The sequence below is a fragment of the Manis pentadactyla genome, chromosome 5 (assembly GCF_030020395.1).
Source record: "Manis pentadactyla isolate mManPen7 chromosome 5, mManPen7.hap1, whole genome shotgun sequence".
Classification (NCBI taxonomy): Eukaryota; Metazoa; Chordata; class Mammalia; order Pholidota; family Manidae; genus Manis; species Manis pentadactyla.
Genome location: NC_080023.1, coordinates 131,439,004 through 131,453,017, shown reverse-complemented (window position 1 = coordinate 131,453,017; position 14,014 = coordinate 131,439,004). Strand labels below are relative to the sequence as shown.

At 38.2% G+C, this 14,014-nt stretch overlaps 1 protein-coding gene across 5 annotated transcripts in view; it reads right to left on the bottom strand.

Annotated features, from left to right (window-relative positions):
• Nucleotides 1-14,014, bottom strand: part of RALGAPA2 (Ral GTPase activating protein catalytic subunit alpha 2) — a 408,980-nt gene that overhangs the window by 287,324 nt on the left and 107,642 nt on the right. For all 5 annotated transcript variants that reach the window (XM_057502677.1, XM_057502678.1, XM_036892284.2 and 2 more), the window contains exons 5-9: nt 8,490-8,533; nt 6,104-6,281; nt 5,196-5,311; nt 1,976-2,114; nt 102-301 (exon numbers count right to left, since the gene is read on the bottom strand). In XM_057502677.1, coding sequence (XP_057358660.1) covers nt 102-301; nt 1,976-2,114; nt 5,196-5,311; nt 6,104-6,281; nt 8,490-8,533 — 677 coding nt within the window. The remainder of the gene's footprint in view (nt 1-101; nt 302-1,975; nt 2,115-5,195; nt 5,312-6,103; nt 6,282-8,489; nt 8,534-14,014) is intronic.

Below are 14,014 nucleotides of genomic sequence, written 5' to 3'. Positions count from 1 at the left end.
CCCTTTAAGAACCAGTAACTCTAATAATCAATTACTATGGTGTGTGTTAATGTGTGTTATCACATAAGTGCTAAGAGATAAAAAGATGATGAATGACTTACTTGTATGATTTTAGGCAATACATCAACTCCATTTTTAGTGTTTTGTGTTGTAGTTAGATACTTTTTTTCCAAAAAGAAAGTTACAATCCACTTAATAAAAACAACACGAGCTGCTATGTATGGAATTTTTGTACTATAAATGTTTTCATTGTCTCTAGTTGTAGTAATGTACACTGGCTTTGGTCTCAAATGAGGGATGTCTGGAAGAAAAAAAAACACCACATGATTAGATTAGTGAACCTGAACATTATGTGACCCCCTACAAATGTTTCAGTTTCCAAATAAACAGACATATATTTGGTTGTCTGAACAGCAACTAAAATTAAAGAACGAGAATTTATTAAAAATGGCATCTTTGGTAGGCTTGTTTCTGATTCTTCCTTGAGATCTGAACAAGGTGGTAGTTGTTTTTATTTACTTACAACTGTAAGGTTATATAGAGCTGCCAGAAAACTAAGCTAATAACTCTTTTTAATAAATTTGAGAAATTACATAAGATTATAATAGTGACAATCTTTTCACATATATAATAATTAATTTAATTTTATGACTAGAACAAATGTACAAGCATGTATACCTCTTTTTTCTTCATTTAGCTAATTTAACACCCAATATTACACTAGTCAAATCCACTGAATTTTATGTTTATATGCTTTTTCCTTTAGATGATTCCAAAGAAACAGAATTAGTAAAATCTACTTTATGTCTGAAAGTCATGTTTTATCTTTGAGGTATCAGATACCAGCATTGCCAAATAATTAACAAGAGGCCCACTTCTCATGCTTCAAATTCTGTGTCAAGATGAAATTACATGGTATTGGGTTTGAGATACTTGTTCTAAGTATCTCAACTAATTTTTTTACTAATTTTTTTTACTCAATCTCTCTTACTGATTTTTTTTTAACACCTGGCAGTACCTGCATGAGGCAGAAAAATTCTCAGCAAATAACTTTAAGTCTTGGAATACTAACAATATATTTTCTACAATGAATATAGGCAAGTTATAAAATCAGAAACAAGTTTTGGAAAAAAATACCCATATTCAAATAGCTGACACAAAACAAATTCTAGTATCCCTAAAAGTCAGTACTTCTATGTCTCTCAAAATTCACCAAGTCTCCACTGTCTTCCCCTTGCCCAAGTATGTGTGTGCATGTGTACAAATAAATACCTGCAGACAACTGAGTTAGTTTTCCAACATTCTCCAGATGGATTGTCTGTTGTGACCATTTCCCCTCCAAAATTGTTCTTGATTATTCATTTTAACTAATTTCACATGTTTTAAAATAATAGAGGAAGACTTGCCCCACCTCCACACTCTATGGAATGCTTCTGTCTTGTTTCTTACAGAAGAAAAACTTTAGGAGCTAAATCAGAAATTCCCTTACATTTCCTTCCCCTCTGGGGCTTGCTGTCCCTGTGTCACCCAGTTGCCCAAACACCTGATGAAAGAGCCAATATAAAATAACAGGCATACATGGGTAGCTGAGTGGCCTAGGCTGGCAAGCCCTGACACTAAGCAGGTCTGGGGCCACCAGTCCATACCACCCGTAAGAGAGACTTAAGGAAATGCAAGCTTTTTTTCAAACATTAAAGGATCTTAAATATAATTATACCAAAAAAGGTCATGATACATTTCAATTACTGAGTATAGGAACCACAGTTCTCCATTACTGCTGTGAGTCAAGTTAAATCTTAGTTTGTACAAAAAGCTAAAATCATTTATTAAGTAACTTCAAACCACTTACAATGAAGTAACCATTAAATATAAGAACAAAATGGCTATTTTACTTAAAATAATCAAATGTCACTTGGAAAGAGACTGTACAGCTTCCCTGTGGACATCCTCCATAGACAATTCTATCAGTACTTACCAAGTACAGGTTTGTAGATGTTTGTTAATTTAGTAAATGATGGAAATAAATGAGGAAGATAATACTTTCGAAACAATGTAAAAAGAAATTTAAAACCAGTATCTTGATTCTCCTTATTCTTCCACTCCAAGCTTGCAGCCTTTGGATAATATATGGAAAAGAACATATGTATATTTACATTTCAAATTAATGTATACTAAACTGAAATGTTGCTATATTATTAAAATTTCTATACTAAAAATAATATTGGCAAATAATATTGATAATCATGTATTGAAATAATATCTTCAAACTCAGAAGATGACAAGAATGAATACTTCAAAACAAAATGGCAACTATGTTAAAAACATTATTACTGAATATTAAAAATCACCCAACAATACCGTATTTTTTAAAATGTGCTCTACTACACCAAGCTTGTATATTTTTCCACATGTTCTTTGTAATGACTTAACATCCCTTGTGCCCTTAAAACATCTGATCAGATATAATCAGGTGTTTTTTTTTAACTCAAAAAAGGCCACTCAGAGTAAACAGGAATTAAGGAAATAATCCCTTGTAAGGGATTCATCCAATGTTACCTACATGAAAAATCAACATGAAAAGGCAAAGCTATGGAATCTTGGAGAGTGAATTCTCTGTATTAAAAGCCATCAATAGGCTAAAATACACCAGGCCAGCCTGCCAGTCCAGCTATAACTATCAGTGGTTCCTATACTTGGTAAACCAGAGTGCTCTAAAGCAAAGCTTCCCAACTTCCTTCATGATGCAGCCCACTTAGAAAATGATACTATTTGTGCAGCCCCTGAGGTAAAGGGATGTTGGGCTTTGGCTGCCCCCAGGGAAGAGGGACTCAGTTTGTGTAACCTGTCCCAAGTTCTCTGAAGTGAGCCAAGGGAGAAACTCTGCTCTTCAGACTTCCCCCAGCAGACAGAGGGAGGGAAGGAGAGGATGGACATTCACATCCAATGCAGCACACAGTATAGGGGGTTCAGTCGGTATAAATCCTCCACGCAGTCACTGGCATCCTTCCTCTACTGGGAGTCTGGAATTATGTCCATGTCACATAGCTCATTAGTGACACAATTAGAATGAAATCCCAGGCTCCCCAATACATCCAAGTTCTAGATACTCCATGCTCATCTTCTAGGACAGATGGAGTACCCCACCACCTCTGAACAGATGGAGACTGAGATGCATGCAGAATAGACCAGTACAGTTAAAATGTGAGTTTCCAGAAAAATGACAAAACACCCCAGAAAGGCCCTCAGGATTTTGGAATAATCCTTGTGTTTCTGGTGCTACTAAAGGAAACAGGGGAGAGGATACAGACAAGAGTGCCCAGCAGAATAGAGTAGTCGGAAAGGGCAGCCAAGGACTTGATCTTGAGTGACAGCAAAAAGAAACACAGTCCCCTAAGAAAACTATAAAGAAGTAAAAGAAAGGGAAGAAAGCCAGTAGAAAACATCAGGGAAGGAGAGAATCTCATGAAGAAGGGGCCATTGCTGTCAAATCCCCTGAAAAATTAAGTATGGCAAAAATTGATGAGTGTCCTTCCTCTGGAGTTGACTGCCAGAACCCTTCCTGTGTTGGGCCTCTGTCTTAGCAGGGACAGGGCAGAGGCAGGTAACAGTGAGTATCAAAGGAACACAGGTGAGGAAGTGGACTTGGTAAAGATTGTTGTCAACAAACTCAGTTGTGAAGAAAAGGCCAGAGACTGGACTATACCCAGGAGGAACTTCGGGATGACAGGTGTTTGCTGAGAAAATAATTCAGTTGATTTTTTTCCAATTATATCAAAAGCTCAGAAATACAGACTGAGACAAATCACCTACTGAAATCATAAACTAATGATTTCCATTCTATATTCAGGTGTAAATAGAAGAGAAGGAATAAAGCAGGCCTCTTCCAATGGCATGCAGAGATAATTACATATACTTTCGTTCAAAGCTCCCTGCCTGCTCTGCCTACTCCAGATTCACCCATTCAGCCCCTGGGCCTGCCTCCTCCTCCATCCTGTCTTCTGGCACAGAGATCAGGGTTAGGGAAGGAGTAAAGAGACAAAAATAGTTTAATACCCTATGAGATAATAAAAAATATATATATTCATTTCCATCCCCAGTTCCTAACATAGGGCTTCCAAAAGTCTTGTCATTTCCTAGGTGACAAGAGCACTGGAAGCATCTCTTGTTCTACTATGTGGCCCTGAACCCCATTCCTAACACAGGGCACCCCAAGCCCCTGTAAATCCCTAGGTGACAAGAGCACTAGGAGCATCTTTTGTTCTGAGGCGACTCTGAGTGGCTCCTGGAAGGGGGCAGGTCACCAGAAAGACCAAGACATGATTAGAATTTGGGATTTTTCAGTCCCTCCCCCCATTTCTCCAGAGAGGGAAGAGAGGCTGGAAATAAGTTAATAATTGATCATGTCTGCCTGAGGAAGCCTCCATAAATTCCCCAAAGCAGGGGTTTCAGGAAGTTTTCAGGTGGGTGAACACACCCATATACTGGGAGGGTGACTCCCTCCACCTCCACAGGGACAGAATCCCTGCCCGTGGGACCCTCCAGACCTTGCCCTGTGTATCTTGGCTGTTCATCTGTATGCTTTATCATGTACTTTAATAAACTGGTAAATAAAAATAAACATTTCTCTGAATTCTGTGAGACATTCTAGCAAACCAATCAAACCTGAGGAGATGGTCATGGGAACCTCTGATTTATAGCTAAATGGGACAGAAGTGGGTATGCTGGGGACCTACTATTTACAATGGACATCTGGATGGCGTAGGACTAAGTCTTCTGGGACTAAGACCTTCACCTGTTGGATGTGATGCTTTCTCCAGGCAGAATTGAGTTACAATGTAGGACACACAGCTGGTGTCACAGAGAACTGCTCGGGGTGGGGGGACCCACACATTTGGGGACCTGAAGTGTCAGTAGAGAAATGTTCTGTGTGAATGTGGTAATATGAACATAAAGGAGACACACAGATGGAGAACTGAATTTTTCTCTTCTCACATCCACTCACACAAAATAATATGTATGCTTGGTCTTTGTTGAAGTGACCAGACACACCTTACAGTTTAGTGAAATAGCATATAAAATCACCTCAAAGAAAAAGCAAAAATACAAATATAGACAAACGGAGAAAAGAGGCAAAGTCTTTCTGTTTCCTACTGAGAAAAAGACCATCAATGAATTATGTACAATTCAGCTCTTACCTGAATAACCATAAATTTCAACAATATTTGAAGAAAAAAGCATGTTTGGTCCTCAGCGATCTTTTCCCCTGATAAAGCTGGCAGAAGTGGAGTGATTTCTTCTGGATATATCTTTGCTGCAGAGTAAAAAATGTCAAGAGCTCTTTCACCAAAGTAAAATTTTAAACAGAGTTTTTTAAAATAGCCTCTGTTAAAATTCATCTGTCTGTCCATTGGAATTGTTCACACTGAACTCCAAGGCAGTATGCACGAAGGGGTTGGGGACATGGTATAGATGCCCACGAAGCCACCACCTCTCCCACTGGACCTTTCCTTTCCTTTTAAAAGTCTGCTTGGTCAAAGTAAGATCAAAACACCTGTCACTGGGCAATAAAGTGATATTCATTAATAAACCAAGGGCTCTGACAGTCAAGTTCCTTGAAAACTCATGGGACACAAATGGCTTCCATTAGTAGTCCCAGGAAGCCACTTCTGTCCTTCCATGAATGCTGCATGAAAATACACAGCTGGCAAAAAAGAGGCTGAGTGAGCAAATGAATTGCACTTACAAAACAACAGTGATGAGGACAACAGACAGTAGTTTTGGAGGGCTGATTTAAAACTCATTAGCAGCCACAAAAGCACTCCATGTGTCTCTACTTTCTCCTATTGACAACATCTGTCCCCTCCCTTTCATTCTTGTTTCCACCACTTCAGTTTCTCCAGTCATCATTTCCTACAAAATGGGCTCCAAGTCTTTCAATTCTAATGTTTGTAAGATTCTACTATGAATATGAGTAGGGAATAATTCCTATTCGGAACCCATCTGTGACACCAAGACTCGCATTCAGGAAAATGACGAACTGAAGAATTCCTCTTTGTAACTTCAAGAGTCATTTCCACCTGTAAACTCTGCTAACATTACTCACCGTCAGCTACACTTGGGCTAGGACTGATGAGTGTCTCCAGTGTACAGGGCCCTCTGGATGACATGATCGCTGGGAAACCAGGCACAAGGCAAGCAAAAATCAGCACCTGCTCTTCTGCACAGTTTGTCTGAAGTGCTTGAAGCCATAAGAGAAACAGCCTGATTCCTTCACATCTAATCTAAAAACAAAATCAAACACTTACATGTACTTGCAGAAATGCACTGCAATGTAGCATCAGTTCTGACAAAGAAAAGCCAGCCACTAAAGCGCTATACCAGGTTCTGCTCTTGGTGACAAGTGGGTCAGGATGCTATGGTAGAACCCTGGGGTGGAGAGTGGGGTCTGCAGTCAGACCGCCTGGGTTCCAGTGCAGGCTCTGCCCCTTTCCAGCTCAGCTGTGACCCAGGGAGACCATGTATCTTCTCTAGGCCTCAGTCTCCCTATCTGCAAAACAGGATTTTGAAACTGGGATTTACCACGAAGTACTGTGGGATTATATAAATCAGAATGGTGCCTGGCTCCCAGCAAGCGCTATCTATTTCTTATTAGTAGGACTTCATTCCATAAAGGCAATAGTGCGCACACATCAATGCTTGATCACCCATGATGACAATGCAAAGATAATCTGCCTCCAAATTTACACTGTGCTTTGGATAGAATTTTTGTCACAATGTTCTTGAATATAAGAACACATAGAGCTAAGTAAGCCCTTGAAGACCTTGGCTCAATGGGAAGGGGCAGCTCTCCAGCTTCCCTGCCTTGTGCTTCTATTCTACTCTCTCCGGCTCCTTTACGGTGCTCTGAATGGTCCACATCACTGGGTAGGCAGAGGTGTCCTTTTTCCTTCCCTACACTTACTTTGAACTTCATTCCATTCTTAGGATTCACAAACACAGGTACCTCCATTTCCATACTCCTAAGTGGCTGAAAAGATGATCTCAATAAAAGAAGTTAAACAAGCAAAAGATGTGGAAAAAAATGCCAGACACAGCTGAAAGATGCAGTGAGCTACAATGTAGGCAACGGAGCCACTGCCTGATACCCTTTCAATACACAGGTGTTTCTGACTCCTCCAGAGCAAGTGTTCATGCCAAACAAGAGACTCTGCAGGAAAGCCAAAAGGAGAAGAGCAAAAAATTAAAGGAAAGAGAAAGAAAAAAGCTTGGCTGACTCCCACAGAAGTCAAATACACGAAGACAGACAGACTGTCTGGGACAGTGCTACCCCCACTAACGGGCTTCCCTGGTGCACTTGCAGACCTGCTGGTGGACTGACCATGCTCCGCACAAACCTCCCTGCCTGCTCACACCAGCCTCCTCCCCCCAGGCATCCAGTAAGCGGTGACACTGCTGAACACATAATGCTACTCAATGCCAGACAGAAAATGACATAGCTCAATGTGTATCGAACCAAATCATATTAAATTTAACTTGAGGAAAAAGTCTCTATAAAATTCTATTACAGTTCCCCATTTTTTACATTAACTGTATTTAAGATAATGAAATACAAATAAGGCTGATAATAAACATGAGATAACAACCTGAGAAGTTTTAACTGTAAGACTATTAAATAAATTAGGAGGGACAAAATACAGAATCTGTTGTGAAGCTAGGAATAGCTCACCTCTTTTTTTCAACAAGAAGTAGTTAACATATCCTATTAAGTGGCTATGATTGTTTCAACTGGCAAAAAAAACAAAAATGTATCATCACATTAAAGGCATACACATGACTTAATTAGCTACTTGTGAATTTATCTTCCATAATATATATATCCCAGGCTGTCTTCTTTTGCTACTTATGTTTTAGGGTCACTTTATCTCAGCATCAAATGGTAATGTCATTAAGAGACATATTTGTTTTAAAATAAGCCAATTTTAACTTAAATTACAATATAAATCTGCTGCAAATAAACATTCAAGAGTAAGGTTCTGCTGCTCTTTTCTACAATGGTTCTCAAAAACAACAATAATTCAGAGACAACTGTAACATTAACAAGTTGCTGGGGTTCAGAGAACTGGGCATGTAAGCTCTGAGGCCTAGAGAAGTCTGGTCAATCCCTTCCCTTTTCTGATAATAGAACTGGAGCGGTTAGTGTTTTGAATGGTTCCCTACTTCTTCAGTGCACAATCAAAACTGGAACTCCAAACTACAAATCCTGAGCCTTTCTCCTAATATTTAAAATGCCTATTACAATTAAAGTTCTGATATAAGAACAAAAACTCTAACAAACATGTCATATAATTTTTCAACTGAAAATAAAAACTAAGTCAAGCAGTTTTTAAAAATTTTTTCTTTTCCCTAAAAAGGCCTAATTTTGTCACTTTATAGCAATATTAAATTTGAGTAATGAAAAATGCCACTGCACATTCATCTAAAATAAATACCTTAATAGAATTTCCAGTGTGTAGAAGCTTCTTTAAAGTTGAGCCTGAAAATTTAAAATAAATTAGAAGTGAAGTGTATGAATTTAAGATCTATTTTTAAAAGATCAGTTTTTGAAAGAAAAAATGCAGTTATGACAAAAGGTGATTTTTTAAGAAAATAAAAGAGGGATGACCTTCAGAAGCAATGCAAAGTCACAGGAGAGATGTTTTTAAAATAAAAGTACTTTAAGTCTGAACTGCTTCAAAATTCTTTTAAAAGAGCCAAAATAATTGATATTAAAGTAACACAAATGCCCACAGTGGATCATGTGCAAATATTTCTTGTCATACATAAAATGAATGATTTTTTTAAATCTCTAAAGGTAAAAATAATATGAAACTGCTGCTCAGAAAACATTTTTACAACAACACTTTACAAATATTCAGGATAGCATATTTCTCTCCTTGCCGTGACAACCACATTTATGGTTTCCGCCAATAAATCCTCTAGCAGAATTTCTTGGTCACTGTCAAGAAGAGGGAATGAAGGCCACGCAGAACAACACCAGTCAACTGCAAAAACTGATGCTGCAGCCCATGCAATTCCAAGTCTCTCCTCCGTGGATGGGTACTATCACCTTTTATTCCATAATGTATTCGTGCTTTGGTATGCAGATGGCAAGGGGGAGCCCCACCTAAATACCATGGATAGTCTCTAAACCTTTTTTTTTAATTAAAGTATCACTGACATACAATCTTATGATGGTTTCAAATATACACCACAGTGGTTTGACATTCACCATATTATCAAGTCCTTACCCCTCCAGTGTAGTCACTGTCCAGCAATGTAGTAAGAATTACAGAAGCATTAACTATATTTTCTGTGCTGTACTACCATCTCAGTGACCAACATATATTGTACTTGTGAATTATTGTGCCCCTTAATTTCCTTCTCCCTCCCCATCCTCCCAACCCCTCCCCCTTGGTAACCACTAGTCACTTCTCAGTGTCTATGAGTCCACTGCTATTTTGTTCCTTCTGTTTTGCTTTGTTTTTATACTGCATGAATAAATGAGATCATTTGGTTTTTGTCTTTCTCTGCCTGGCTTACTTCACTGTGCATAATGCCCTCTAGATCCATCCATGTTGTTGCAAATGGTAGGATTTGTTTTCTACTTATGGCTGAATAATATTGCATTGTGTATATGTACCACTTCCTCTTTACCCATTCATCTACTGATGGGCACTTAGGTTGCTTCCATGTCTTTGTTATTGTAAACAGTGCTGCGATAAACATAGGGGTGCATATGTCTTTTTGAATCTGTGATCTTGTTTTCTTTGGGTAAATTTCTAGAGTGGAATTTCTGGGTCATGGTATTTCTATTTTTAGTTTTTTGAGGAAGCTCCATACTGCTTTCCACAATGGCTGCACCAATTTACATTCCCACCAATAGTGTAGGCGGGTTCCCATTTCTCTGCAACCTTGCCAGCATTTGTTATTTTTTGTCTTTTGGATAGTGGCCATCCTAACTGGTATGAAGTAATATCTCACTGTGGTTTTGATTTGCGTTTCTCTGATGATTAGCAATGAGGAGCATCTTTTCATGTGCCTGTTGGCCATCTGTATTTCTTCTTTGGAGAAGTGTCTGTTCAGGTCCTCTGCCATTTTTTAATCATGTTATTTGTTTTTGGGGTGTTGAGGCATACAAGTTCTTTATATATTTGGATGTTAACCCCTTATCAGATAAATCATTTACAAATATATTCTCCCATACTGTAGGATACCTTTTTGTTCTGCTGATGGTGTCCTTTGCTGTACAGATTTTCAGAGTATGTAGTTCTTCTTGTTCATTTTTTATTTTATTTCCCTTGCCTGAAGAGATGTGTTCAGGAAAAAGCTGCTCAGGTTTATATTAATAAAGCCTCTAACTCTTAAACAGAAAAATGGAAGTAATCTTTTGAAATAAAATATATTGGAAGTCTTAAGCAAGAGAACCTTTTTTCCCAATCAACTTTTTTGGGAAAAAAGATTATTTAGATTTCCTGATGCAAAGCTTTATGTAACAATTAATAACTGGTTATCAAATCACATTTACTTCACCAATGTATTTCAAAGAGATGTTCTGCCAAAAAATAGAGACGGAGGTTCAACAACTGCTACAATTCACATTTGTGTGAATAGATACAACCGTGTTAGTTAAATGCATACACTTTAGGAACTCATTAGCCAGAACAAAAGCACTGGCATTCTGAAGGGCCCTTTTATAACTGCTGTACCATTTACAACAACTAACGTGGGGCTCTGTGGAAACTACTGTTGTGATGACTAGGTTAGGCACTAAATCACTAAAGGTTTGTGATTGAGTAAAGGAAGTTAAAGTGCTGTCTTCCGTACACTTCTGTCACGGAACCACGTCCAGTGACTTCTGGTGTGCAGCCAACATTCCCTGGGCAGGGCTCTTCTGCAGCGAAGGTCACATGCCTGTGCTCATGGGACTGTTTTATCCCACATCTTTCCTCAACCTGGGACTTTGTCCCTTGCTTTCAAGCTCATCCATTCTCAGACAAAGTCTGGTCCACCTCAGTTTAATGTGCACCATTATGCCTATGAGGACCAACAGACACTCCACCTCCCAGAAGACTTGGGATAAACTCTGCACAGACCATTCTCTTCCCAGACATCTGCCAAATCCATTATCTTGCAACACATTCTCAGAAACCTTTCTCTTGGTCATCATTGAGCATGACTGCTGGGGCTTATCAGCCCTTTCCCTTCTTGGAAGGGGTCCAAAAGTCTTATTTTTAACTTCTGGCCTACCCATGGTGCCTGTATCCACTCTTCTCTACACTGGGAGAAGAAAAATAGTTATATAAAAGACAGACCTTACAAAGAGACATACAGAGCATCTGACCTGTATCTGCCAACCATTCCTGGCTTTTGGGAATTAATCTGGTAAATCATTACACCAGCAACAGAAATGTAGTATATATAAATTTGATCCGTTCTATCCTGCTGTATTCAGAAACTCTTGTACGTGTTAGGCAGTAGAGCTTCGCAGTTACAAGCCAGACTTGGAGCCAGGCTGCTAGGATTCAAATCTAGGTTCTGCACTTACTGTAAAACCTAGGTCAGTCATTTAATCTCACCATACCTGAGTTTTCTCATCTGTAAAATGGGATAATAACAATGTCTAACATGGAGAATTATTAATGAAGTATAAATGAGCCAATATATATAAATGCTTAGAACAGTGTCCAGTACATGGAAAGCACATTTTTCCCACAAGACAGGGCATCTGCTATTCTCTAAGGAACTGTTTTTAAATAAGAACAACATTTAAAAAGGAAAAACTTGTGCAGTGGGGGCACACAGAATAAGGTTTCAACATGAGAACTGGTGATAAGTACCTGAAAGCTTTGCCTAGCCCTTTAGTTATTTCTTAAGACCCTAAATTGACAAAGATATTTCTACTCTAAGTTTACCATTACAAAATCCTTTCCATTTTAATTTCAAAAAGTTTCTCTCTATATATTATACTTGTTTGGATTTTTAAACTCCTTATCCAAACTATGATTATACCCTCCTCCATCTCTGTTAGGTGCCTCTTCAACCCTTTACGTTGATACTATATTGATTCATGTGGAAAAAGAACAAATGAATGAGAAAATAAAATATAATTAATTGAAATGGCTCTATGAACTTCTAACTTCTACTGGATAACTTTCATTGTATCTTATAAATATTCTTTGAATGTAATTCTTACTAGTTTTGAAGAGACAGTAAGGATACCAGAGCTGGGACTAGGATGAGAAGAGTGAGGGTTCTACACAAAATCTATGGAGGCACAAAACACTCAATAATCAAATGAAATATTTTAATGCAATAGTTTTAAAAATCAAAATGAATACCAAAAAACACTGATGAACAATACTAAAAATTTAAATTAAGTACCAATGTTGATTTGAGCCATACTGGAGCCTGAGGTAAAAGGAAAAATGTGCACCACTCTATATGTTTTTATGTATTCTTAATGATTAATTCTTCTGGAACATTAAAGCATTAAAAAATAAAAAAACTCAATATTGAAAAATCAAAAAGTATTAAAACACATTAGTTTAAATAGTCTATTTATAACACAAAATGTATAATGATTTTACTTTCCTGGCTTTAATGGAATCAAATTCATCAATATTTTAAAAATCTATTTCTTTGCTGTGATATAATGTGATATAATCACTGTGAATACGAAATACATATTTGGTCATTCACATGACCAAGTATTTTTTTCCCAGGTATATTTGGTCCACATCCACAGTTCCTAAAAACAACTGCACAGTCTTAAAGGTGAAATGGGTGTCTTGTCATGTTAATGAGAGACTTTTGGACTTCACCCAAGGGCAAGGGCTGAAGGCTGAATCAGCCAATGGCCAAAAATTGAGTCAATATGACTATACAATAAAGCCACAAAACCCCTGAGAAGAGCTCTGCTCTCTTCTCTGTGCTCTGCCCTGCTGTGCTCAGTTGGATCCTGCTTCTCAGTTAGGGAGATCTTCTATGCTTGGAAACCAGCACGCCTCCACATGCCACCAAGCAGGTCCTAAGCCCCACAAGGATAGAAGCTCCTTTACTTGGGACCTTGCCCTATGTATCTCTTCATCTGGCTGTTAACTTGTATCCTTAACCAGTATCCTTTATTAAATTCATAAACATGTTTTCCTGAGTTCTATGTGCTACTCTGGCAAATTAATCAAACCTAATGGGGAGGTTGTGGGAACCTCCAATCTGTAGCAGGTAGGTAGGTAGGTCAGAAGCACAAGGAACTGCCTGGGGCTTGAGATTGGCATCCGGAGTGGGTGGTTGAAGGGCAGTCTTGTAGGACGGAGCCCTTAACCTGGGAATCTGGTGCTATCTCCGGGCAGATAGAGTCAGAATTGAGTTGAGTTCTTAGACACCCTGCTGGTGTTTAAGAATTGCTTGGTGTTAGTATGTGTGGGAAGACCCCCTCCCACATACTTTTACACATTGAAATTGGGTCTGGGAACTCCGAATGGAGTTATACTACTATATATAATATAACATTGTTATTGTTACACATATATGTAAAAAAAGACACCATAGCATTTGGTGTCGGAGGAAGGAATTTACATTTGCTTATCCCCATCTTTCAAATGCAAGAATTATCATGTTTAATTTCTCTTAATGAAGTGACAATCTTTTAAGGTCACAAGTTCACAAAGATATTCCTAATCTAACTTCAACATTAAAAAATCCTTTCTTAGATTTAATTTTTTTAAAACTCCTTCTGTATATCATGTCTCAAACCAATTAATAAGTGATACCAGTATCACACCAGGGATAGGGCAAGAATGAAGAGAAAAAATAAAATAGAGAAATACCCTCTGGTGTGCTGGGGCACAAGGTCTGCTGAAAGTTACCAGTGGAGCACAGAAAACAGAACTTTCTGGCACTAAAATATCTACAATAAGCACAAGGAACAGCTGTCCACTGGAAGAACCTGAAATTAACAAACATTAATTCAAAATTA